General features: G+C 50.7%; 1 protein-coding gene across 3 annotated transcripts in view; it reads left to right on the top strand.

Moving 5' to 3' along the window:
* The first annotated feature begins 43 nt into the window (after positions 1–43).
* Positions 44–26,656, top strand: part of CBFA2T2 (CBFA2/RUNX1 partner transcriptional co-repressor 2) — a 61,767-nt gene continuing 35,154 nt past the window's right edge. For all 3 annotated transcript variants that reach the window (XM_080628203.1, XM_080628204.1, XM_080628202.1), the window contains exon 1: positions 44–138. In XM_080628203.1, the coding sequence (XP_080484329.1) occupies positions 111–138 (28 nt within the window). In that variant the 5' untranslated portion in view covers positions 44–110. The remainder of the gene's footprint in view (positions 139–26,656) is intronic.

Here is a 26,656-nt window from a genome sequence, read left to right as displayed (position 1 = left end):
TGCCTGGGCGGGCCGGGTAGGCCGCGCCCCCCGTAGCGTCACGGCGAAGGGCCGGGCCGGGCCGGTGGGGCCGCGGCGGGGAGCGGGAGGAGGCGCCGAGGAGCCGGGCGATGGTGGGGATCCCGGGCGGCTGCCAGTGTAAGAGCCGCGGCGCGGAGGGAGGCGCCGGCCCGCTCGGCGCCGCTCGGACGGGGGCGAAGGGCCTAGCGGGGCCGGGAACGGGGCCGGGCGGCGGCGGGGAAGCCTCGGCCTGGCCGGGCCTCGGGCGGCGGGAGGCGGCGCGAGGGAGCCGGCGCGGGGGACCGGGACTCAGCCCCTAGGGGTTGCAGGGGGGCTCCGCCGGCGCACACGTGTGTGTGTGTGTGTGTTAACTGCAGTGCTGGTGTCGGTCCGTGAGTGTTCCTACATTCGGTTCATTGCCCACAAAGCCTTGGGCAGCCTCGGGGAACCCCCATCTGCGAACCCAGCCCCGCGGGTGTGTGTTTGGTTTCCGCGCTGGATGGGGCTCTGTGATCCGGCGTGGGGCAGGGCTGTTGCCTGCAGCCCCACGGTCAGCCCATTGCTTAGGAGGAGCAGGACAGTGGGTTCGGCTGTCGCCAGACCCATAACGTGCACTCGGATGGGCAGTGTGTGTGTGTGTACATGAAGCTTGTTTGTCGTAGCATCCTCTGCTGTTTTGGCTCGGGGAGGTGAATAACTGGAGTTTTCATTAATTTCCCAACACAGGAGGTTTATTACCAGAAGAGTTGCACTCCAAACGATGAGGTTGACAGGAGAGCAGGGTAGATGGTCAGTTAGCCTGTGCCTCACACCATCATGAACTCCTGACCATTCTTCTCACCTGTGCTCACGTGCACAGCATTTGCTTGTCCACAGTCTGGAATGGACGGTCCTGGGCTGAGGAGAGAGGTACCAAACGGAGCCGCAATGGCTGTGGACAATGGGATGTCCAGGCTGACAGCCTGGATGGGCCATTTGCACAGTCACAGCCTGTTGATAAGTCATAGTTCAGTGACAGGAGAAAAGTGGTTAAAAGCACATCCCAAAGCTCAGAGGGAATGAGGGAATTTTGAAATGAAGTGTGATTGCTCATAGGGAAGCAATGTAAAGATAGATGCTGACGCTAATGTGGAAACCACCCTGAAAGCTGAATTCCCGGTACTGAGAAGGAATTACCAAGTGGTGGAAATTGCAGAGGGTGGATGAATACTGTATCGCGCTGCTTAGTGCAAAATGTGTGGAGATGTTCAGAGGTTCTATCCCTTAAGGCACGTCAAAGCATGTGGCCTTGAAACAGTCAGTGGCCCAGGCGGCTGCAGCGGGAGGAGGGCACAATGGTGGGCAAGTGTTAACATCCCCTGGGTTTGCAGAACACTGGTCCCTGGTTGATGAGCTCCTAATCTCCCTGCCAGGGAGGTCTCTTCCTTTTGTCTGCCTTGAAGAAAAGGCCCCACAGAAGGAGGTTGGGTAAGACCATCTGCTTTAACCTCCTTGTCCAGAAGTCAGCCCTCTGTGTCTGATCTCCTTTCTCCAAGCTCCCTTTGCAGTGGCAATGGAGAAACAGGCGCTTCTGGTGGTGATTCATCTTCCCAGTCTTGGGCATCTCTCTCTGGATGAGACAAATTACATGCTGGAGGTGCCTGGGCTTTTTCACTGACTGCAAGGGGAGCCCGGGATAGCTGGCTTAGGCTTTGGCAACAAGGAGGTTAGATGAAACAGATCCCACTCACTGTGTCTGCTCATGGTGTATGCAGAGACTGGTGAGATTCCCTGGTTCTCTTGAAGCACTGGGAGGAGAGACAGGCCTTTGAAGTCCTGCTTAAAAATAACTGAAGCTAAAGGAGACAGTGATGTTGTGCCTAAAGCCGTAGCCTCACAGTGGGTATGTGAAACCAGTTCCACTCTCAGGTGTGAAACTTTCTGCAACCTTGGGAAAGTTGTTTGTTTCTGTCTGAATCGTGGCAGGAAGAGATAAATGTATATGTAGGTGCTCAGGTTTACAGTATTTAACCATGTCTGAGATTAGGGCTTTTCATCTGGGTCCTGCTGACACGTCTGAAGTGCTTGCACTGACCTTAGGCCAGCAGGTACAGCGAAGGCCATAGCTCCTGGCAGGAGAGGGTGACAAATGCCTGTGATGCTTCGAGTGATTCAGCAGCACCCACAGCATCATTTCTTATGCACTTTTAATATGCCTGCGGTTCAGCATCCACTAGTGAAGTGCTAGTGAGTGAGCCATACAGCTGTTTTCTAAGGATAAGCACATAAATATGGGTTACAGCCTTCGGCAGTTTATAGCTAGAACAGGTAACAGTGTCCTGGTAGTGCTGTTTATTGAACAGGCTGAAAGCTGGATCACTTGGTTCTTGGGCCTAGTGTTTGCCCAAGAACACTGTTGAATCTTATCTTTGGTCTCAAGAAAGTGAATCGTCAGCTGTAAACTGATAATTTTCAGAAGCACAAATGATATGCATTGCTTTGGTTATCAGCCCGGGGATTTCTGCTCTGTGTCTACTCTAATACAGTTGCTGGTAGTGTCAGGAGGTTGCTTGATTCCTTTGGGTGTGTGTTACAGAGAAGTGGTTCAGTGCTCAGTGTGAAACTAATGATCGAGAAAGAAAGAAGAAATGTGGGGCTGCTTTGAAACTTTGGGATGTTCCATATTCGTTTAAGGCACACACTAACTCTCATGAGCATGCTTGTATTACATGGGTACTTCCAATGGGCAGAAATTAAAATGGGTCTTTCAGGAACTTAGTCTTGGTTTTCCTATGCTGTAAAGTAAAAGGCTTAAGGTGTTAACTCTTCCCTTGCACCAGTGTTCGGGAGGGTGAAATAAACTGGCTTTCTAAATCAGTCAGAGAAAAGAGAAGTTTTTTGATTTGCAGCTTCTCTGTGGATAGAAAAGAGCATGTACTTCAGGTAGAGCTCGTGCAGTTGACGCTTGAAAGCGGGACTGGAGTGGAATAGTGAGCTGAGTAGTTTCCATCAGGCTGAGCTGCCAAAGCTTTGCAGCTACCTTGAGATGTTGCCATAAACCACTGGAGAGGGGGGGAAGACTGCTTGGGTTTCACTTCTGCTGGCAAGAATCGGAGGTAGACTCTAACTTCAGAAGAAGGAGGCAGCTGTAAAACTCAGGAAGGTGAGAAGTGAATGTGTCTCTGATGGAGCAAGTCCTGGAGGCAGTGCTTCCACCCAGGCTGGCCATCTACCTGGACCTCTTCCAGATGGAAACCCACCCTCCTGAGGGCACTTGTCCAGCCAGTGTCTGGGGCAGGAAACTTCTGCATTGTCCCTGTCATCTTCCCATCCCTCCCATATTTCACATGTGTGCACACCCTTGTTTGATTCCATTATCAAGAGGTCATGGTCATCATGTAAGCTGTGTTTGTACACTCCAGGTTAATCAACCCTGACCTTAGAGCACAGCTAAAATGTTCTTTACTCCATTTCATGTTCTTCTAGAGAAAAGCACAACTTCTGCAAGTGGTAACTTACTCGGCAATTGGACTTTGAGGTCAAAATCTGCACCTACGTTTTCCTCAAAGGCGTGCTTTGCAGTCTTGGTATATATAATGTAAAGGAGCAGACTCTTCAGGCAGGGATTTTCTCTGGTGTAGATTTATGTTGGTATTTAAGATAGTAGCTGATAATAGCCCTCAACCTTGGCTTACAAGGATATTTTCAGAAGATAAATGGCATGTCCATAGGAGACACTTTGAAGCTTTTTGAGTTATTACAGAATGGTTTTGAATGGGTTCTTCTTGTGGGTATCATATAATAATCAGATGAATACTTAGTGATTGCTTGCAGAACTACTTCTGTTTGTCTCTGAGTGGACTCGATAGACACACCAGTTTGTTAGCATTGATACCAGCTTCTCCCTCAACTGTGTTTAATCCTCATGATCTCTTGGGAATTGGTCTGTCACTTAATAGTGCGCCTAGTTGCTGTAGCAGCAAATTCTTCCAATTATGTCACCAGGGATGCTCCCACCTGGCTTTCCACATGCATTTTATCACAGCACTTCTGACAGGAGGCAACAGGAGGAGGAGAAGGAGGTATAAAATCATAACGGAAAGAGAACGGGGAGGCTGTACATGGTTGGTGTGTGTGGGAATAGGCTGGGCTGGCCAGGGACTGGTCTGGGATGAGCAGTCACCGGCACTTGTTGGACGGGGCTGGCGGCAGCGCTGGGGAGCTCATGCAGGGACGCTGCTGACGCCAGCAAAGACTTCCGAGTGGTGAGCACACAAAGGCTAAGCCAAATAACTCATTACATCTGGGCTATCTTTTGTGTCTGCTAGCCAACACATGTTTGCTTTATACTTCTGAAGTTGTTGTGCATCCTGCCTGCAGACACTCTTTGCATCTGGCTGGAGGTGCTTGAGCAAATGGCGATGGAAGAGGGGCTGTAGTATGGGGTACATCTGTATGGTCACATATGGTCCAGGCCAGGCAGATGCTCGTGGTTGCCTGCTCGGAGCACAGTCAGCTTTCTTTTCCTACGTGAGTACTGTGGGATACAGTATTTTGTGGCTAGGCTCTTGGGAGCAGAAGGCTCTTGGGTGGGTCTTGCTTAAACAGAAACTGGATGTAACACTTTTTAAAGGATGGGTATTTCTCAGCCTGTGGCATTTCCAGGTGCGGATGAGATTAATTTGCTTATCTTAGGTGATGGCAGGTAATTGCATGTGCAGGGGAGGGCCTGGAGTCAGGATGTTAAAACACAAAGCAGTCAAATGGCTCCCATCTTCCTCCCCTCCCCTGTTGGGCAAGCTCTTTTGCATTAAAACACCCTGTCTAGCAGATCTGCAGGCAGGAATCTTCCCTCCCCCTCCTCCTCCCTGATTAGGTTTGGTGGGGGCCGAGGAACCACTGACTGTAAAACACTGTACATGGAGGAGAGATGGAAAAAACCTTCGAACCATTTGCCTTCACTCTGGCAGCACGTCCGTGGGTCGGTTATGGGCTTTATCTTCTGACATATGAGGATCTCTGACATTTCTAGCTTAGAAACAATAACTTGCCTTATCCGTCCTCATGTTTTTCTAATTAAAGACAAAGCTTGGTAAATATTTTTTAAATGATTGAATTTCCCAAGTATGGAAAACACATGTGGGGAGTCGGGCTGGCTGCGTCCAACGCGCCCGTTCCCACAGCGGCCCTCGGAGCCCACGAGTGCAAGTCCATAGTTAGAGCTGTGGGTGACAGGTTTAGCTGGGATGATTGGCACAGGATTTATAAACCCGGCAGGGATTTACTTCACCCTCCCTCTTCTTCCCCTTTCTGCCTCCTCCCCACCCCGACCCCCGTCTCAGAAATAGGAAATTGGGATCACATTAAACCCTAATTGGTTTGGCTCCAGAGCTAGTTCAGTGGCTGCCAAATAGTTAATTTATTGCGTGAGAGTTTGGCCATGTGTTGAGAGGCAAATTTGCTTCAAGCAAGGGATCTCTCTAAACCGTACATCCATTGCTGTGCCAGGGCCTGTTTACAGCAGCACCGGAGCGCGGTGCGGGAGGTGCTTTCCATCCCCATCCCATCGCAGGGCAGCGCGGGGGGGACCCTGCTGCTCGCTCCCCAAGCCAAAGCGCTTCCAGGAATAGTTGCCTAAAAGAGTTTCGAGCGGTTTGAGCTGGACTTGGCGACCAGCGTTTGGAAACCGCCGGCTAGATAAGACGTGGGAGGCTCTCAAGAGAATAAATGCATCTGTTTGGGAGATAGCAGCAGGCCTGGGCTGTCACCGCAGAGCGGGGCCAAGTGGGGAGTCCCCAGGGTGGCAACACAGCTTTTCCTGGGTGAGGTGAGGAGGGTAAATGGGAAGCAGGCACATCTGGCTGCCTTTCCATGGCCCCAAAGAAGCCCTCCTTGTTCCTGCACTTCTCCATGAGGTCACTTGCCTGGTGACTGCTGGACATCCTGAATTGCTCATTCCTGGCTGTTGGACCTGACACATTCAGTTGTGTTTGGCTCCTGTGAAGTTTCTGGAAGTTGGGCTCCAGCAGAAGAGCTTGTACCGGCTTGAAGGACAAGCAGCCCCCACTTAGGCCATGGCCATCCCTGCATTCACTTGAAATGGAGTTATTTGGATTAAAGAGGATGCTGCAGCCAGAAGTTAAGACTCAGTGCTAATACAGCTCTGGTTTTGGAGTATGATTTGAAAGAGGCTGTGCAAGGAATAAATCCATGGCTGTGGCATTTTCTTTCATTTCTCACTGAGTTAAATAACAAACTTTGTGTAAGGGAGCTGCTTCCAGCTCCGAGGCAACAGAATTATTCCCGCGGCGCTCAGCAGTGCCCTTTCTGTGTCAGCTGTTATTTCCATTGTGAACTTGATACCTGAAAGCTCAATATTGTGACCCTTTAATTTTCAGCTGCTAAAACGTACCATGCGAGTTGGCTAAAAGGGAAGAGCTCAGAGGGGAACTGGAAATAGTTAGGCTGTGGGAGCAGTGTGTTTCTTGGGGTATTTCTTAAGTGCTGAGTGTTGAGGAGAAATTGATAGGTAGCAGCAATGCACACGTCTCAATACTTTTCCTTCTGTAGCTCTCGCTTCCTGGGATGTAATAAAATCCATTAAGTTCTATTTATGATCTAAGGCCCAATATAGTAATAGTTTTATTTGGATAATTGTGGCTGTTCTCCTGATAATCAGAGTACTGAACGCTTCCAGGCCTACTGCAGAACCCAGGCTGTGGATTTAGAGGGGTACAGGTTGGCACAGCCAAACGTTAGCCAGTTTTCCTGAGGAGTCAGAGAAACATCAGCTCAACAAGAAAAAGCCTGGATCAAGCCTTTGTAGGAAGGCAGCTCCTGCCCATGGCTGCTGTGCCGGGGTTGTGCTTCCCTGGATTTGCCAGTGTGGAGCTGCTGGCAAGGTTAGGTAGGCTAAGGGGAGACAAACTAGACAGGTATAGGAAGCAAACAGCGATGGTTTGTCTGGGAGAGCATCTTTTCATCCCGAGGTCTGAAGCAGGTTAAACCTTCCTCAGGGAAGCACTCCCCACTTGTGTGTCTCCTGCCTAGTTTGAAATGCAGCCATTTCCGGGATGAGCTACTGTAATTACTTTAAAGTACACCGTACTTCCAGTGCTGTTGGCAAGAAGGAAGGAGGAATGCTGTGCTCCATCGCCAGACAAAATAGACATCAACAACTGGGATTCTTCTCAAAGAGCGGATCTATCTTCTCTGCCATTAAACCCAAGTTGGATGGAAGCCTTGTGCCCATTTTGCTTCCGCGGTGTGAGCATGGTGTTCTGCAGCACACAGCCCGTGTTCACACGAGGATTGAAAGCAGCAAATTCCAGCCAGAAATTCTTTCTAGTGCTTTGCTTTCCTTCTGCTGTTTGCTTCCCTCTTCACACTCCAGATGCTGATGGAGCACCTTCCCATGGTGACGATCATGCCGTACTTGATGCTGTGCTGAGAAACTCATCCTCAGGAACGTTTTTTCAGTGCATTCCCCCTCCTGAACTATCACAGAGCAGGAAGCACTGAAAAACCTTCAAGCCAAGCTTGAGATCACTTGTGTCAGCCTAAACATCTACCTCCTGTTTGAGCCTGGGCACATACTTAAGTGTGTCAGTGCTTGTGCCATGGTTGGATGCGTGAACAAGCTGATGCATCCAGGTTTCTGTCCTTCTGAGCATTCCCTACTCCTTTCTCCTTCCCCTTCATAGATAGAAGTTGTATTAAACTTGATCTCATCGTGGAGCCATCCACTTCCCAGAACTGATGGTTTTTGCCAGGAGATCTGCTTAGAGGTGGAGAGAAAAGGCAGCAAACTTGAGGATCCTTCCCAGAAAAAAATACGGCAGCCATGAAACAAATTATTTTAGCAGATCTGGGAGGGCATCCCGGGATCCTTCACAGAGCTGAAATGGTTCGGGGCTGTGCGATGGAGAAGCACAGAGGCAGGAACAGCTCCTTAACCTGATCTCTGCTGTCATCCCTGCATCCATTTCTCCACCCAAGGCACCCCTCATGTGTGAAGCTGTACACAGAAAGGAGAGGTAGGTATTTAGAGACACAGGGAGCCCTGCACCCACGCTGACTGTAGCATCACCATCCCTGCTGCCTGTATCTGACAGCACCTGCTTGGCCTTGCTGTAGTTTTCCACCACAGTGCTCTGACAATGTTCACGCTTTTACTCCTTTTTCTTCTTGAATATACTTGTCTCATTGAACAAACTGATTTCTTACCCTGGGTAGCATTGATTTTAGGAAGAGAAAAATTAACCTTCTTTATGCATGTGAATGGGTAAACAACTACCAAAGCACACAAAACACTGGGCAGCGCGTTTCGAGATGGTTCTTCATTTGCCTGTTACCAGTTTTAGTTAAATGTTGAGGCTTCAGTCACTGCAGCGACTCTGTTCAGCAGGTTTTATTTCCCATTTAATAATTACAGCAGTTTCCCTCGAGCCCAGTATCTCTAATTTAAGCTAAGCTTGAAATAAAGTTAATGGAATGAAATTTGTTACTTTTTTATGGTAAAATATGCTCACAAAAAATTACATTTGTAGACCCTGTCACTACTCCTGAATACCATTTTCCACATCTTGATCCTCCATCAGTGCTGATGACTCCTGTGATGGTGTATGGACAGTTGAGCATCAGAGACCAGGATCTTATGCAGAAATTCCTGCCTTCAGTCTCACAGGTACCATACAAGATAGTTTGGGTGGTATAGGTTCTCTGCTTTGCCTTTGGCATGTGTCAATAAGATTGCCTCAGTTCCCACCAGCACTGCACTTTTGCTGTCCTGCTGATGCTCTTGGTGGTGTAAGGCAGCCTGGGAAGTCCTGGAGAATCCCACCCTGGTTTGTGATGGAAGGGACCTTAAAGCTCATCCAGCTCCAACCCCTGCCACAAGCAGGGACACCTTCCACTGGAGCAGCTTGCTCCAAGCCCCTGTGTCCAACCTGGCCTTGAACACTGCCAGGGATGGGGCAGCCACAGCTTCTCTGGGCACCCTGTGCCAGCGCCTCAGCACCCTCACAGGGAAGAGCTTCTGCCTAAGAGCTCATCTCAGTCTCCCCTCTGGCAGGTTCAAGCCATTCCCCTTGGCCTGTCCCTACAGGCCCTTGTCCCAAGCCCCTCTCCAGGTTTCCTGGAGCCCCTTTAGGTACTGGGAGCTGCTTTAAGGCTGCCCCATCCCTGACAGTGTTCAAGGCCAGGTTGGACACAGGGCTTGGAGCAAGCTGCTCTAGTGGAAGGTGTCCCTGCCCGTGGCAGGGGTTGGAACTGGATGAGCTTTCAGGTTCCTTCCAACCCAAACCATTCTAAAAACAACTGAGGTAAGGAGGAGCCAATGGACAGATTCTGCCTGTGCACATCCAGCACGCCAGGAATTCAAATCTGTCATTGATGGTGCTGGCCAAATGTCTGTGCTTCCCTGAGCAGCAGCTCCGTGGATGGAGATGCACCTCCTCACACCTGTTTTATAACACAGAAGCAAAATATTTGGGGCATCCAAATAGTTTATACCCCGACAAACAAATCCTGGCAGTGGGAGCGTGAGTTTCCATCTCATTAAGCTGCTGGCAAAGCCCTGGTAATTCCAGTCAGTGATACAGCCCAGGAATGATCCCTCAACAGGACTGGTTGTGTCAGGTCAGAGCATCACTGCGTTTTCTCAGCAGCTGCATGTTTATACTTGAGGGTAAAAGAAAGTGTTGAAATGTCAGTTCATTGGGTTCTTCTTTGGTGCCGGAGCAAGGTCTTGTGAGGTCAGAAACAAGTGTGTGTACAGAGAGCATAAAGTGGATTTCTACACTTCAGTTGTAATGAGGAATTGTTTTCAAATGGTCTTATTGTAATGCAAAACCTGGCACTGATTCCCAATCTGGCAGAGGCTTGAAGGTTCAGCTTGGAGGTCACCAGCTCAACTGCAGCTCAGTGTGGCTTTGAGGAAGATCCTGCTGTCTCACTGCTCTTGGTTGGTCTGCATGAAATCAGCTGGTGGTTTTGGTCCACTTTCTTGAGGACAGGTTGGCTACACCATGGTCAGCCTCATTTTTGGCTTGTGGGAGGGGTGCTGTGAGTTGGGTGAGCTGGAGATTGTGGTGTCCTCTTGTCTCCTCCAGCAGGCAGAGGATGGGGCATTTTGTTGAAGGGGTGGCACTGGGGTCTCAGTAGCCATAGGAAGTGTACTCCAGTGCTGCTACATGTTTATGGTGCCTTGCAAACAAGCATGTCTCTCTTGCCTCCAGTTACATTACACAGCTTGAGACAGGTGCTTACAAAATTCAGTTTAGAAGTCCATTATCCAGTCCCATGGACTTGCCCCAAGCCCCTGTGTCCAACCTGGCCTTGAACACTGCCAGGGATGGGGCAGCCACAGCTTCTCTGGGCACCCTGTGCCTGTGGCATCTCCAAGACTCCTTCTGGTATTGAACAACCTCTGTTGTTGGTGAGAACCTTGGGGGTGAGTTTGCAGCTTTGCCATGTGCCAAAACAAGCAGGCAGCAAAAACCTTTTCATTTGCACAAGAATATTCTGCAGTCAACACAAGTTGCCCCTGCAGGCTTCTTGAGCCAATTCCTGGCAGTTTATCTCTGCAAGATCTAAATTTTGCCCTCAAATTCTCTCTTTCCTTCCAAAACTTTATTACATCTTACAGCTTTTTTCCCATATGGCTGGGATTCTGAATGAGGTTCAAGTCATCTAAAACTCACTGCTGTCTTTAACAAATAGCTTCTTTTCCTGCTGCTGCAGTGTCCAGACGTTTGGAGCCTATCGGGAAGTGGTTTTATTTGGGGTTTTTTTTGTCTGTCTCTGCAGTTTGTAATCACATAGTTCCATATTCTTGTGTTCTTAATAGAAATATTGTCATCACTGAACAAGGACTGGCAGGAAAACGGTGGCAAGGAATGCGGAAGCAGCACTGCTGATAAGGTAGACGCATTACGCTGCTGTTTAGTTGTAAGAAGTCCAAGGTTCTCACCAACAACAGAGGCTGTTCAATACCAGAAGGAGTCTTGGAGATGCCATGGGCAGAGGGTGCCCAGAGAAGCTGTGGCTGCCCCATCCCTGGCAGTGTTCAAGGCCAGGTTGGACACAGGGCTTGGAGCAACCTGCTCTAGTGGAAGGGGTCCCTGCCTGTGGCAGGGGTTGGAGCTGGAGGAGCTTTAAGGTCCCTTCCAAACCAAACCAGTCTGGGATTCTGTGATGGCTGGGGCATCTCATGGTGCTCTAAGCTCCGAGTAGGATCAGTGTGTATCTGCCACTCATTTCCTCCACTCTTTCAGGGTGTTTGTGGGGCTGGTCAGTGGAGAGCTGCTGTGGACATTAAATGAGCCCGGCTGAGCTCAGACCTCAGTGTGCAGCATTTGGAGTGACAGGCTCAGAGCCACCAGGTTATTAACCCCAAACACAGCATTTACAATCCAAATACTTTTGTGGCCTTAAGTAGGGCAGGAGCTGCTGTCTCTGATCTCCCCTGCTCTGCAGGCAGGTGTCTGCCTCTCCCTGCAGCTGCTCCATCTGCAGCAGCACGTGGAGACGGTCAGACCGTCACCAAAACACAGCTGGGAAAGGTTAGAGCAGCCCCACGTGGAGCTGGGTCACCTGGGCAGGATCACCGGGATACATACACACGGCTTCACGCCGGCCTTGGCTCTGCATTGAGGCAGTGAAATGCAGAGGAGCTAAATGTGTGCTCGGTGTGGTTTGTTGTTTCTTCTCCCAGTAGCAAAACAGCCAAATCAAATCAGCTCCTTCCAGAGCCTTGTAACTGCCTGTGCCATCAAATCCAGCCCCGCTTTGGAGGAGCTTTGCTGACAGATCTCTCTTGTTCATCTCCTGATGCAGGTTTTTATTATTACTTTTTGAAATTAAGATGTCTCTTTCCAGTGAGATTGGAGTTTTTTATAACTCATGGAATCAAGATTTTGACGGCTGTTGAAGTTTCATGCTCAGTAAATCTGAGGTTTGGGTTGAAGGTAATTCTTGGCCTCTTTTTTCCCCCTGTGTTCATGTTAATTCAACATACAGACATTTGACTTCCTAGCCTTGACAGTTGTCTGAACACGTACGTCCGGTGCAGGGGGTGGAAGACATCTGACTTCTTTGATGTGATGCTCTTTTCAGTCTACTGAAAAATCTCTTTGAACTGTCTCAAGTGCTTTGCAGTGTATTTCCCACCAGGTCAGTGGGAGCAGGCAGGGGTGCTGAGCACTCACTCCACTGCCACAAGGAGCTTGCCAGGAGGAGCAGGGACAAGCAAGTCTCCCTTTCTGCTGCATAGAAATGATAAGGGATGTGATAACTCCTGTCCACTTCTGTAGGGATGGTGTCACATGGATGTAAAATGCTCAGCTCCAGGGCAGGAAGCTGCTTGATAATGGTTTCCTCCTAAGCACTTAGATTGGAAAAATAAGTTTTAGGAACTTTGCCTGACTCCTTTCTCCCATCTCTTTGACTCCACTGGGAATTTCATTGCTATTGCTGCTGGAAAGAGCTTAAATGCCCAAGGAGCAAGGGGAGATGTGCACCTCTGGCTGAGGTGGGTCACCCAAAATCTGTGCTTGGGGCAGCAGTGGCTGAAAGTGTTTGGTACAGACATGGTGGTGCTGGAGGAATGTGGTGCCTCCAGCAATTATGGCTTCCTCTCTAGCTGGGTTGGTATCAAGCATGTTAAATCCTAGGGGGTTTCAAGGGTGGGTGCCCCGTGTGCTTTGTCAGCCTGGTTTTCTCCGGCTGTTTCTCTAGGGAGGAAGTAGCTGTCTCTTTGACACTTGATTTTCTGTACCTCTTGTGCTCTGTTGAACGAGTTTGTCTGAGAAGAATCTTCTGATTGAATCATTCTTCTGTTGGAAAATGCCCGTTTCTCAAGACAGAAACTTTCTCTGGGACCAATGTGTGCTCAGGGATCAGAAACTGCTGTCGGTGCCCTGTAATTGTAGTGACTAAACTGTACAACGTGGCCTCAGTAAATGTTTGCTGCTGTGAGCATGGTGCTTTGGCATCCTGGTAGAGCACTGGCTGCTTGACCTTTGGCTGTCCTGATGGCTCCTTGTTTTGTGTAAGTTTTGAAAGAGGGTTGGGTTTTGTGTTTAGTTTTGGTGGTTTTAGTAACCATATGTAAGGGGAAGGTTTTAAATTCGGGTTTCAAAGGATGGGGCTGTTTCTGCCTCCTGCTTGCCTCAGCTTGTCTCTACTTTCTGGTTATGGGCTGTGGTTTCCCCATTGCTCAGACTCTCTGGTCACTGGTGGCTGCAGAGAGGAGGGGGCTTGATCTGGGGTTGAGCTCAAGGGGGAGGATGGATCCTGGTTGGTGCCAGTGGATCCAGCAGCACCATCAGACAGCACTATGGTCCCATGTGTGCGCTTGTTGGCAGGGATGGGGCCACCCTGGTGTGACTGTGAGCTGAGCTTGGCTGCTGACCCTGGGAGGAACAGTGTAATGGGAATGACCAGAGATTTGGAGCAGAGGAGAAAAATTCATGTTGGTGCCTGAATATGGCTTTTCATCCTCTTAAAATTCTTCTGTCCCTTTGAAGTGCGAATCCCAGATGCTGCACAAGTCTTTTTCCAGACGTGGCTGTGCTGTCTTGCTGTGTATTTTCCACCAAATTGCTGGATTACTGTTTTCCTTCTGGCCTTTGCTTTTTTTCATAGCTTTAACTTTTTGTCTGGATGTTTTTACATGCCTCAGACTCATTCCTGTCTAACATACCAATGCGAGAACTCCCACGTGAGCCGGCGTCCCACCAAGCTATCGCATAGGACAGGAATGCTGCCTTTTCTTTCCCTGGAAACTTGTAAACATGAACTTCCTGTTGAGAAGAGCTGTAAATCTGCAAATAGGCTCCGCTTCCGACGGGAGAGGAAGGTAATAAAATATCAGGTCCTTGTTCACTGTGCCTGGTCCTCCCTGAGCTGCATCTGAGCACCCCAAGGGCAGTGGAAGCACAGAGGCACAGGAGGGATCCTGCTGCTTGCTCCTCACCTCTGGAAATGAGTTTTTCCTTTTATTTTTTCCCCCTTTATGCACCCAAATGCAGGTGCAATCCTAATAGAAGCCATTTGGAGAATCACAAAGCCCGAATGACTCTCAAATGATGCTTCATGGCTTGTTTTCTCCTTTCCTTTCTCCCTGCCTCTCCCACCACAGATCCGATGCTTCATTTCAGGGAGTTAACTCTATCCTAGATCCAAAACAGACATTTTTGGATACTGAGCACACCAAATTCTGGCAGCTGTTAGAAGACTTTGCACGTTACCACCCATGTCACTTAATCTTGCTGTTATTTCTACCTCCAAGAGGAGATCTGGTAGGATGCACAACCCACCCGAGTTGTTGGGTTTCCCCTTTCATGCCTAAAGCTTCACTCTTCTGTATTTCATGCAGCAGCAGCAGCTCATGGGGCTCATCCCATGTGGTGCTGGGGGCTCCTCTCTCTGCCTTATTTTACCTTAGGTCTCCCAGCACCAAGACAGGAGCACTCACAGCTTGCTGGGAGGAGCGGCAGCAGCACATGGAGAACAGCCATGTGGTTCCTCATTCCATGTGGGTTTTGAGGCTGGTGCGTGCTTTAGTTCTGGGTTGGCAGCAGAAGCAGTACCATACCGGCAGGCAGGTGAATGGAGCCAGGAGGGGGCTGGTCTCTGCTCCCAAGTAGTAGGGGATAGGACAAGATGAAACAGCCTCAAGCTGCACGAGGGGAGGTTTAGATGGAGCTGAGGAACAATTCCTTCCCCAAAGGGTGCTCAGGCATTGGAACAGGCTGCCCAGGGCAGGGCTGGAGTCACCATCCCTGCAAGTGTTCACACACCGTGGAGACGAGGTGCTCAGTGCCATGGGTTAGTGGTGGCCTTGGCAGTGCTGGGGACTTGATGAGCTTAAAGGTCTTTTCAGCCTGGTTATTCTGTGGTTCTGTGATTCTAGGTGGTTGAGCTCAGTGGATGCTCTGAGCTTTTGTGGGTTGGGTATGAGCATGCTGATCTTCAGGATCAGCTGTTGGGAATGCTGAGGCTTCTCTGTGCTATTAGGGAAGTGGAGGCAGGTGAGGAGCTGGGAGATGGTGGAAGCAGAAGTAAGGCAAAATTAAGCATGGTGGTGGAAAGGGAAGAAGGATTTAGAAAGGGAGAAGCGGATACAGGACATGGAAACGAGGAGCAACAGGCAGGCTGAAAGATCCGGATGGAGGCTGAATTCTCCATCAGCATCCCATTCACTAACCCTGGGCAGCGGAGGGCGTGGGTGAGCTCCCGCCCTTCCCGGCCTGACCTCTGCTCTCCCCTCGCTCCTCCCTGGCTGCCGGCCCCGAGCGGAGCCGCAGCCGCTCCGCCTCCCGGGGCGGGCTGGCGGGCACATGGCCCCGTGTCAGCGGAGCCTCTCGCCCTGCCTGCGCCTGGGTGGCCGCGCTGGTGCTGCTGCTGCAAACTAATCGCTCCCAGCAGTGCTCCTGCATCAGACTTGGTGGAGCCGGGAGCGCAGCCCTGGAATGCCGGGCCAGGCGCAAGGGGCTGCGCTGCCTTCTTTCTTTGCTTGTCCGTCCCTCAAACCCACCTTTTCTTAGGTCCAAAAGGCCACTGGCAGCAGGAGCCAGCAAGGGTGGGCTTTGCAAAGGAAAATGGTTGGGAAAATAGAAATAACCCCCCCACACATAACCCATTTAAAACGTGAGGTTTGGTTGGTTGGTGGGGCTGGAGGGGAGGGAATCCTGCTCAGGTTTAGCACTGACTGGAAAGCCCTGTTTCAAGCCCTGGACTGGTGGGTTTACTGGGTCAAAGGAACAAAAAGACTGAGGATTGATTGAAGTGTCTTAACCAGAGGCTGTAGTTTGGGTGAGGAATTTGGATGTTTTGAATGAAGGTGCCAGCTTAGTGACAACTAATGAATGAGGAAATAATCCTCCTTTAGCTGTGTGATGCCAGGACGTGGCTCAGCAATGACGTGAGGTATCAGCACCCAAGAGCACTCCCAGATGCTGCAGTCTCAGGGACTGGAAGGGAGGGAAGCTCAGGATGAGGTGGGGAAAAGGCTTCCTTTAAGAGTCCGGTATAAAGAAGGAAAAGCTGTTATCAGGGGAAAAGCCACAGCCTGCAGGAGGGAAGTCACCAGTTGAGGGAGGTGCAGGAAGCGAGCTGAGGAGTAATGACCCAGCTGTAGGAAAGGGGCTGGGGATCCATCACAGGCATTTTATCACTCCTAGTTTTGATTGCAGATGCTGTTCTTTCTGGGACAAGACCAAAACCACAGGTTCATAGAATCCCAACCTGGTTTGTGTTGGAAGGGACCTTAAAGCTCATCCAGTTCCAACCCCTGCCATGGGCAGGGACACCTTCCACTGGAGCAGCTTGCTCCAAGCCCCTGTGTCCAACCTGGCCTTGAACACTGCCAGGGATGGGGCAGCCACAGCTTCTCTGGGCACCCTGTGCCAGCGCCTCAGCACCCTCACAGGGAAGAGCTTCTGCCTAAGAGCTCATCTCAGTCTCCCCTCTGGCAGGTTAAAGCCATTCCCCTTGGCCTGTCCCTACAGGCCCTTGTCCAAAGCCCCTCTCCAGGTTTCTTGTAGGCGAAGTTCTGCTGACGAGTCCTGCTTTGATAAGCTTTAACATGTGCTTTCTTAATTGTCAATGATCTTCCACAGGGCAGGAATGCAGAGCACTGGGAGGCCACAATAGTGTCTGACCCGGGACACAGCTCTCAAAGCACATCATCTCACCTGCAGAAGGGAGGATTTCTGCTTCCAGAGCTTGTCTGCACCATAAGCACATGATAAAGGGTCTGGCCTTGTAAGGACTGGGGCAGAAATGTCAGCTGTAGGCAGGTAACTGGGTTTTCTGAAGCAGCAGGGAGGTGCCCAAGTCAGCTGCAGCAGAGACTCCCATCAGCTCTGCTTCCAAAGCCAGGAATGCTCCCTATCCCACCTGAGGTTTGGGCAGGGAAAGACAAGTGTGCCTGAAACTACAACTGGAGGGGAGTGGGTGCATGTACTGGAACAAACTCTGTCATCAAACAGCACTCTCTGTTGATCAGGAGGATGTTGTCAGGCTGCAGAGCTGCTGGACTAGGCTTAATCCTCCGCAGGCTGGGCTTTAGGCTCTCCAAAAAGGATTACTCACTTTTTTTCCTATTTCTGTGTTTGGTTTATATACCCATGGCAGTTACAGAGGCTTGGATCTTTCATCAGAGCAAGGGTGCTAGGTTTAGGAATTGGTTTGTTGTCTTGGAGGGGATTTTTTGACAGGATATCCATTCCTGGGTGTTTTTTCTTTACATATGCACTCATACAGCAGGAATAAGGTCAGTTTTGCTTAGGTGTTGTCCCCCCCCAGTCCCAAATCAGTGGCCAGAAGTAATGTTTCAATAGTTTCTTTAGGTTGTGCTTAATTCATTGTTGCACCTTTGCTCCCAGTGCAATGTCTGATCATAGTTTTCCTGGGTGTAAGTTCTGCCAGCTCAGTTAAGATCAACTTTTAATACATTTCCCCCCTCCCTGGGCAGGACTGCAATGGCACAAAAGCCAAGCACTCCTCCCCCTTCAGGAGGCAACGTGATTAGATTTACTTGACAAATTAAGCTTGTTACCATCATCTCCCATGTGCTAATTTAAATCATGGCTGTATTGAAAAGAGGATGTTTGTTAAATGTGATAAATTTGCCAGGAATGGAGAGGTTTAAGCTCTGTTAAGGGGGGTGGGTGCCTGCCTCTGTCAGCTGAGCTTGAACTCAAGTCAATGAGCCTGCCCTGCAACCCCACCAGCGTGGCTTCAAAGGGAGCAGCCCCTTCTTGGCTCCACTGACTTGTAAGTAAGGCATAAAGAAGGCAATAAAATGTTTGACTTTCCTGCCAGACCTGAGCCTGGAGGAGGAGGAGGATCCCCATTGGTTTCCATCAGATTCCAGTTAGCATGAATTTATGGTTTCCACTTAGCCTGATAAATGGCTTTGGCTGCCTTGGTGCATTTGGATTTATTCTTCTGTGCGATGGAAAGTGGTCAGCTTAAAAAGGCAAAGCCTTCCAGAGCTGCTGTGAATACGAGGGAAGCTTCTTTCTGAGGTAAGAACCCAGCAGGCACAAAAATAAAGCTGTGGCATGTCATGAAATATGGGTGGAACAGCAGCGAAATCAGAAGGGGTTCAGGTCTCTTGTGCTTGCTGTGGCCGTGGGCTGTGATAGGCATAAAAATTCCACTGGAAACTGGAAAAATTCTTCAGATTGCCTCTCTTTCCTCAGAAACCACACTCAGCAGCAGGTATCAATAGCTCCCAGTGTTCAGACTTTGTTTGCATCGTTCTTTCCATGGAGCATTCCCAGGAGAAGAAAGCAGAAGCAGATTAATGCGGTGAGCCGGGGAAAGCAGTTTGCCCCGCGCTGCCTGCAGTCCTCCTTCCTTCCACCCCAGTGGCCATGTCTGGGTTACAAAATCTATCTTAATGCATATCTGGGGAGCAGGTTGGCCTCTTGGTTGTGTCGAGGTGCTGCTGGAGGTTGGTAGATGATGCATCTTGGTGTCTTCTATTAGTGTGTTTCCTCTACTTCCCTTTGCTCCGTTTGCAAAGGCAGTGGCTGAGCAGGACATGGATGTGCCAGAGGCTTTCTTGTGGCTTGCTTGCAGCTCCATGGGCCTCTGCCATTGGTGAGCTTAGGGATGGGTCATGGTTTGGGTGAGCTTAGGCACACGGCTCATGTTTAAGATACAATCCACAACCCTTTCAAAGGCAGTTTTGCAGTGGCTGCTACTCAAGAGCACCCAGGTATCCCCACCTAGGTGTTTTTATGCCTTGAGAGCCCAAAACTACACGTGCATCTTCCTTACTCCAAGGTGAGCCGTGAGGTTTGGCATATTCCTGCCCCTCTAGCCAGAAGTGAGGATTTCCTTCCTGAGGATGTTGGTTTGGTAGATACTGGCCTGTGGACACCATGGCAAAGAGTGTGCACAGTTCCACAAAGGTCCATAAAGTCAAATCATTGTGATTATACTGCAAATACTCAGTGGCCTGAGGTTTTGATGTTTTAAACTACTTCAGGTTGTAAAAACAGGGAGAAGATTTATCTGGCCATGGTTTGACAAATGGGAGTTACAACCCAGTTGTCATAGTTGGGGACAGCTTTTGTTTATGTAAAGTGAAACATTTACAAGCTGTTGAGGTCCTTAAGCTAAAACAGGATGTAAAAGGAAGGAGAGGGAACACGTAGTGCTGGTTACCTATTTCAGATAAACCCCCGAATCTCAGGCTATCCTATGTGTCCTGTAAGAGGGGTTTCTCTGATGACTTTGACCCAGAGCCCTGGCAGCTCCCAGGCTGCATCTTCTGTTGGTCACACAGCATCCCCCTCCTTTTTGTGCTCAGCTTTTGAATTCACTGCCTGGTTTCAGGCTGGTTTGGTGATGTCGGGGCAGGGAACAGCAGTGCTTGATGCTGAATGCTTAATGCTTTAAGCCCAGGGCTGTGTCCATCTGCCTGGTGACATCTCCACTGGGGGCAAAGCTGCAACATGAGCTCTCCGCTTGCAAGACATCAGAGAATCCACATGAGAGCCGTCACTGTTGGCTTGACCCTGACTGGGGAGGGCTCCTGTTGGGGACCGCACAGCGCGAGGCGCCGGGGCACAAACCGTGACACACCAGTCCATAGGAAAATAACTTCATTAATTCTGGTGCTCGTGGAGCTGCTGGGGTTCGTCTCCCTCATTGTCTGTGTAATTCAGAGATGATTTTTCCATCTCAAGCTTATGAAATCTGGAGAGCTGCAGCATTTTGCGCAACCTCCATCACAAGTGTCAGAAGCCCCCGCGAGCTGAGCTGAACTGAAGTGTTTTACTGATGTGCTTTGCCAGCAGCCCTGCCAGCAGGGCCTGGGGTGCAGGAAGGAGTGGGATCTGCCGCAGCATTGCTCCACAAGGTGCTCCAGGTATCCATGTGCTGAGACTTGCCTGGGATTCATCTTGTTTGAAGTGCAGTGTGTGAAACTGCTGCTCTTCACTGAGGTTTGGAGGTGGGAGGGTAGCTGTGAATCCTGCCCTTCTCAGAGCAAGGTGCTCATCCAGCCAAGGCTGCAGCAGCTGCATGTGCTCCTACAACTGAGCATCTCCTACCCCAATGCCTCCCCGCAGTTACCATCCAGCATCCTGCCTGTGCTGGGGGGAGGTCATGGTGGCCCATGTGCTCATGAACGCATGCCACGTCTGCTCCTAGAATGCTTTTTAATACTTCCTTTAAAGCACTTTTATTTTTCCCCTCCCTTTACAGCCTTTTCCCTTCCTAAAGGGAAGCAGAGGTACCATAAACTCATTAAGAGTAAGAGGCAGAGAAGCAGGGGATGAAGGGCTGGGTGGGATGCCGGGGGGCAGTACTTATGGTGGGTTTATGGACATGGCTTGGCAGTTAGCAGTTGCTTACCAGAGCATTGGGAATGCCATAAAAAGAGGGATTTTGCTGTCTGTGAGTAAATGGAGTGTCACTTGTATACAACAGTGGAGATCAGCTTGTGTGATTTTGGGGATTTTGAAGCATCAGCATCCCTCAGCTTGGGCCACGGGAGGTTATCACTGTCTGGGCAAGGTCTCTGGTTCACAGAAAGTAGCTGGAGGGAGAGGTGGTTTTGTCTGGAGAGCTTTGGAAAGAGTTACATTGAGACTTGGATATACAAATACAGACTGGAGCAGTGAATCCTTCCTGAGCCCTGTGTGCCTGTGCAGGGTCTGCAAGCAGAGGGCGAATGTTGCTTCTCCTCCTTGGGTTCCGTGGGAGCCCGGAGGGTGGTTTGGGCAGTCCCTGTGGGAATTGCCTGTTTTCCAAGGCAGTCCCAGCCAGGGACCCCCATCTGCGTGGCCAGGGATGCCGCTGTGTAAATCCCTGTTTCCCCAGCACCCGGCTTGTGGTGAATGGTGCTGGCTGATGGGATTAGTCTGGGGCCTCCAGTTAATACCTGCTGTTCATGCTGCACGTCGGGGAGCAGCTATTCAGAATGACCAGGGGGTTGTAGGTGGCAGAGCTGGGTGTTAATGGGAGGGGGAAGATGGTCAGATGTGGCTGTGTCCAGTGGGTTTGTGTCCTGAGCCTCCCTTGCTGCTGTGAGATCCCTGGTGCCGTTTACTCCCTCTGTAAACCAGTTCAGATTTACATTTTCCTTGAACACTTCCTCTTCGATCGCAGTAATGTGTTACACATTTAATTGCTCTTCTTTTGAATTTTCGGGTCCTCCTTTGGTACCCTCACAACATCAGTATCTTGTTATCTTGTTGTTGCTTCTAATTGCTAACACATGCCAGCTTTCCAGCACCACAAACTCTGGCGCTGGGGCTTGGAGGGGAGTTTTACAGCAAAGATTTATGTGCATGGGGGAAACCTTCACAGGATTAATTCCCTCCTTTAGCCAACAGCTCATCCAGATTTCAAAATCGAGGGCTAAGATGAAGGCTGGGTTGCACCCAGCGCTGTGTAAAGGCAGAGTGGGTTTGGGGATGACCTGTGCTGATAAAACCCTCCTTTCCTCTCTCGCTCTTATTGCTGGCCATAAACAAATCCCATGTATTTAACAAGTTAATGTCAGGCGGGCTGCGAGGCGCTGGTAGGTGTGTGCTTGGTGACATCAGCTGGCGAGCAGCCTGGCAGCAGCAGCGCAGGCAGGGAGCAGGCAGGGAGCCCAGGGTGTGTGCCTCTAAGCTGGGTATTCTGGCAAGGTGGAGAGCTGGTCTGTTTGGCAGGACCTTCCCATCTGGGATCCATCTGTGTTTCCCTGGAATCGGACAGGCGGCTCCAGGCAGTGAGAAATCGCAGATGTGCGGGACCTGACACATGTCCAGCTAATGAAAGGAGAAGGCAGGCTGGGCTCCGGCTGCGCTCGAAGATCACGAGTGGAGGAGGAGGAGGAGGAGGAAGAGCCCTTTTGCTTTATATTTCAAAGAAAATAGGTGTATCCACCAGCAGCTGGATCCTTGCAGCCTCGCTGTGTAGGGTAAGCAGAGAGGGGTCTGTTGTTAAAGGGGACTGGGTAAGGCGCAGTGGGGATGCTCGGGGGTGGGGGGGATGCTGAGCCGCTGACGAGGAGCTTTGGACAGCAACGTGGGTTTTGCTGGTGGTCCAGGGAGAGCCTCAACCTTGAGCACAGGTAGAGGGAGAGGGTGGGAGCCTCCCATCCCTGCCTCCGGTCCTCTGCAGTGGCTCTGCCGGGGGAAACTTCAATAGAGGAGCCGGCGGCATGCGTGGATTCTGCAGCTGAAAAAACACTCAACTCTCTCGGAGGGGAGCTGCGTTACAGCTCCTCTGTGTTGCTATGGAATGGGTGATTATTATCTTTTCCTGATTTGTATTTTCAACCCCCCACACCTCCCCGTGCGCAGAAGGCTGGCATTCAGCGTGTGCTGGGGAAATGGGAGAAAGCAGGAAGGGGTTTGTGTGTTTTAGCAGAACGCGTTTCTCTGCTGTACTGAGCCTTACTCTCATTTCTGCCTGCTGATAGTGAAGCTGGGGGGGTGTGGAATCTGCAGAGGGGGATTTCTTCCATCAGCTCCCAGATTTTCTTAATGTTCTCTGTGTTTTCCGTGTTCCTCTGCATTGTGGCAGAGGCTGCTGCTCCCTTTTTTGTCTTTGCGCTCCTTGAGCAGCAACTGATGCTACCAGCATCTAAATCTTTTGAATCAATTTTGTGCTACTGGAACACACTTCCCTGCCCTATATATTTCCACTGTCGGGATGCAGGCTGCTGTATTTTCACTTATTTCATTATAATCTCCTGATCCTCGTGTATTTTAAACCTGCACATCCCCCCATCCCCTTGTATTTTTGGGAAGGTTCAGTGGCTCAAATTGCTCCTCCAGCCCTCGGGGGTAGCGTGTTGTAGGGATCCCTCTTGTTGTAGGGATCCCTCTTGTTGTAGGGATCCCTCTTGTTGTAGGGATCCCTCTTGTTGTAGGGATCCCTCTTGTTGTAGGGATCCCTCTTGTTGTAGGGATCCCTCTGTTGCATGTTTGTTGAGCTGCTGCCTGGCTCTCTGGGATATTACTGGCTTTTTCTCCCCCCTTCGGCCCTTGGTTCCTATGTGATGGTACTCACAGCCCACTTTATGTGCTGGAGAAACCCTGCCCAGCCATGGGAGGTGCCCTAAAATCAGCACTCAAAGTTTGAGGAGCTAAAATATGGTTGAGGATCGCTTGCTGTCAGGCTGGGAAAAGGGAGACGAGTGTTTGCTAGGCTGGTGCAGGGTGATTCCCTTTGGGGCACTTTGCTGTTGCTTTGTCCGCGTTAGTTCTCGCTGTGCCAAGTGACAGGGATTCCCCAGGGAGAGCGCAGTGCAGCCTGGCCAGGTCCCTGGCAGGGTGCTGCATGGGCTGCAGCTCCCTGCTCCTCCGGCTCAGCCCCGGCATGTGCCACCTTCAGGTTTTCCTTCTCCTGCGGCACACAAGCATTTGGGTGCAGGCTTTAAAAATCAGCTCTTGTAAGTCTGCTTCTACAGCGTGCCAAACACCTCCCGAGCATCCCGCACAGCCTGGAGAGGAGGCAGGAGGAGTGTGCGCTGCCTGATGCTCTGCAGCTCCGTCTCACAAAGGAGGAATGAAACCCAGCAGATCTCCAGCCAAGCTGCACAGAGGGTGATGATCTCTGAAAGCAGAGAGCTGTGATCCTCTGTGCAGCTCTCCCAAAGACTTCCTGAATTTGGGAACGCCGCATGTTGGAGCATCTGCTCCCATAGTCTCCGTGCAGGTTGGGCTCTGAGGCAGCAGACGGAAGTTTTGCCGGCGTCAGGGCAGCAGGATTTGGACATGAAATAGCTGATTTACAGTGTCTTGCTTAAGCCCTGTGGGAAACTGGGTTTTCTTCTCAGGTTTCCCTATTTTTGGAAAGGATTTGGTGTGCCTGATGAGCTGGTGCTCAGGTGAGAGGGGTGGTTGTGTTTGGGGAAGAGTATCAGACTGGTTTGTGTTGGAAGGCACCTTAAAGCTCCTCAACCCCCTGCCACAGGCAGGGACACTTTCCACTAGAGCAGGTTGCTCCAAGCCCCATCCAACCCGGCCCTGAACACTGCCAGGGATGGGGCAGCCGTGCTCCATCGTAGAGAAACCTGCAACTATGCAAAACTAAGAGACTGCAGTGTAGGAACCAAGGTAGAAGGGGTATAGCAAAGGCAGTGTGAGCAAACCCTGCCAACAGGGAAGTGCGGGGAGCCAAATGAAGGATTTGAAGGCTCTGAGGAAGGAGCAGAGCCTCTAAAGGCAAGGAGAATAAATCGTTAATCTGAGAAGTCTGTTACACAGGGAATGCCCTGAGGAAAAGAGCAGAAACTCCATTTATTAGTGAAAAGGCCAAACCAGTGCTGCCAAGTCAGGTTCTGCTCTGCCCAGGGCCTGGAGCCACGGCCCCTGCTCATTTCCAAGGCGCTGCTGCTATTTTTGCAAGTTGAATGTGCTGGTTTTTGCAGAGGCTCGTTTCAACCTGCTCAAGCCAGAAGCGAAGGGAGCCTTGCTCACGTGAACGTGGGGCAGGCTCTTGGCTTGTTCTTTCCCTTCTGTTTTACTCCTCTTACTCTTGCAGGACCAGTGTCCCCGGAGAGCAGGGTTTCACTTCTGCTGCTGCCTTGTCTGTCACGTCACTGGGAGTCCCTAAGTATTTGACTGCTGCTTGACAGAGCTTTGTCACACATTGCCCACAGTGGAGTTCAGCTTGGGCAGGTGGTCAGTGGAGGGAGACAGCAGGACAGAGCATTTCAGGAGCTGTATTCAAGGCAACCAGTTCTTTGGTCCCCAAATTGACCCAGAGAAGCAGCAGCAGTGTGCAGGAGGCAGCGCGCTCCCACGGCTCTCTGCTGGGATGGGTGAGCCAGGTGGCCTCTTGTTTTTTCCAGCTCTGGTTTTTTTAGGGTTTGGCTAAAACACAAGATTGGTTTGACGTGTGCGCGATGTTTATAGTGGTGCTGGAGAGCTGAAGAAAGTCATTTGAGGACTTGGGCATATGTAGCAGATTTAAGGCAACGCAGGCTGGTTCTTAAACCCGAATGGGAGATGGTTGTAATCTGTTGCCTGTTGGGTCGTTTTCCCATAATAAGAGCTGGGTTATCTATACCAATTCTGAGCTAGATCATAAGCTTGCCTTTATCCTAGCATCTAGTGACTGCTTCCATATCCGACTGCTTGTTAGAAGCTAGGTATGAAATGTGTTTTGACAGACACTCCAGAGCAGGCCCTGGGGGCAGCACCACTGCAGGTCTCTGGGAGCTTGGGCAACTTCTATTTTTATGATGGGGACTGTCTTAATTCATGCAGCGTTCAGGGAAAGGCTGGAAAAACCTTTGTTTAGAGCAAGAGAGAAGCCAGGAAGCACTGATGAGTGATGATCCTGCAGCTGAAGTGCAGCAAGGAGGGCTTTGGGTTCAGTTCCTGGGTCTGCAAGCAATTTTCTGAGGCAGGACCTTGACCTTAGCAGTGCTTTGTGTGTTGGTGGCTCCGGTCTGAATGGGAAGAGTCATTTCAAAGCATTTTAAAGTGTAACAATCATGCCTTTTACTAGGCTGGGCAGTGGCGTTTTTGCAAGCCAAGCTTAAGGTTTTACAATAATGTGCATTGAATTTCCTTGGCGTGCTCCCGTGCAGGACTCCAGTCCTTTGTGCCCATAACAGGACTTGTGCTGTTGAAGGAGGACGCTCACAGGAAGAACCAGGACTGTTGCAGATCTGCTGCTCTGTTGCTCTCCAGTCTTAACAGAAACTACAAAGGCAAGAGTCAGTTTTCCTTCCAGCAACAGGATGCCACAACCTGACAGTGGGATGCTGCATATCTGTCCCTTTTAAAGGCATCTCTTTACCAAAACCAACCCAAGAATCATGCACAGACTGGCTAGGGTTGGAAAGGACCTTAAGATCATACAGTTCCAACCCCCTGCCATGGGTGTGGATACCTAACACTAAACCGTGTCACCCAAGCCCCTGTGTCCAACCTGGCCTTGACTGAACACTGCCAGGGATGGGGCAGCCACAGCTTCTCTGGGCACCCTGTGCCAGCGCTCAGCACCCTCACAGGGAAGAACTTCCTTCTATCCACCCTGAACTTCCCCTGGGTCAGTTTGAACCCATCACCCCTTGTCCTGTCACTACAGCCTCTGATGGCGCAGCCCCTCTCCAGCATCCAGAAACCCTCAGGAGCGCTGAGCCCCATCCTTGAGCTCGCCCCAAGCCAGGGGCAGCGGTGGCAGAGCCCCAGCCCCTCTCAACCTGTTGCCGCGAGCGGCCCCGTGCGCTGGAGCCGCGGCTGCGGGCGCAGCGCGGGGGGACGGGGGCTGCGCGCAGCAGATGTGCCGCGGCCGCGTGCCGGCTCCGTGCCGCTGCTCCCGGCGCCAGGTGCAGCCATTGTTCCCGCTGGGCCCTATTCATCCCGCCTCGGCTGCCGCTCCCGCATTGTTCCTGCAGGAAATTAGCATTAAAAACCCATCCGAAACCCCCATGTCCCTCAACTGCAGGTGACTGTTATTGGCCCCAGCTGCCACCCTTGTGCTTGATTACTTCCATATGGGCTTGTGGCAAGAAGTACGATCCACTTATTGATTTTTTTTTTTCCCCTTAATATATTTCTTTTTCTCCCGTTTTTTTTCTCCCCCCTTCCCACCCAGCACAGACACTTCAGCAAGGAACAAAACCCTGATTCTCTTAAGCCCCCGACAGGCTCCCGTTGCTGTTACAACTGGGATGAACGTTTTCCAAGCAGAG

Source organism: Psittacula echo, assembly GCF_963264785.1.
Source record: "Psittacula echo genome assembly, chromosome: 12".
In the NCBI taxonomy this organism is placed as follows: Eukaryota; Metazoa; Chordata; class Aves; order Psittaciformes; family Psittacidae; genus Psittacula; species Psittacula echo.
The sequence above is the reverse complement of the archived record's forward strand: the minus strand, read 5'-3'. Positions and strand labels throughout refer to the sequence as shown.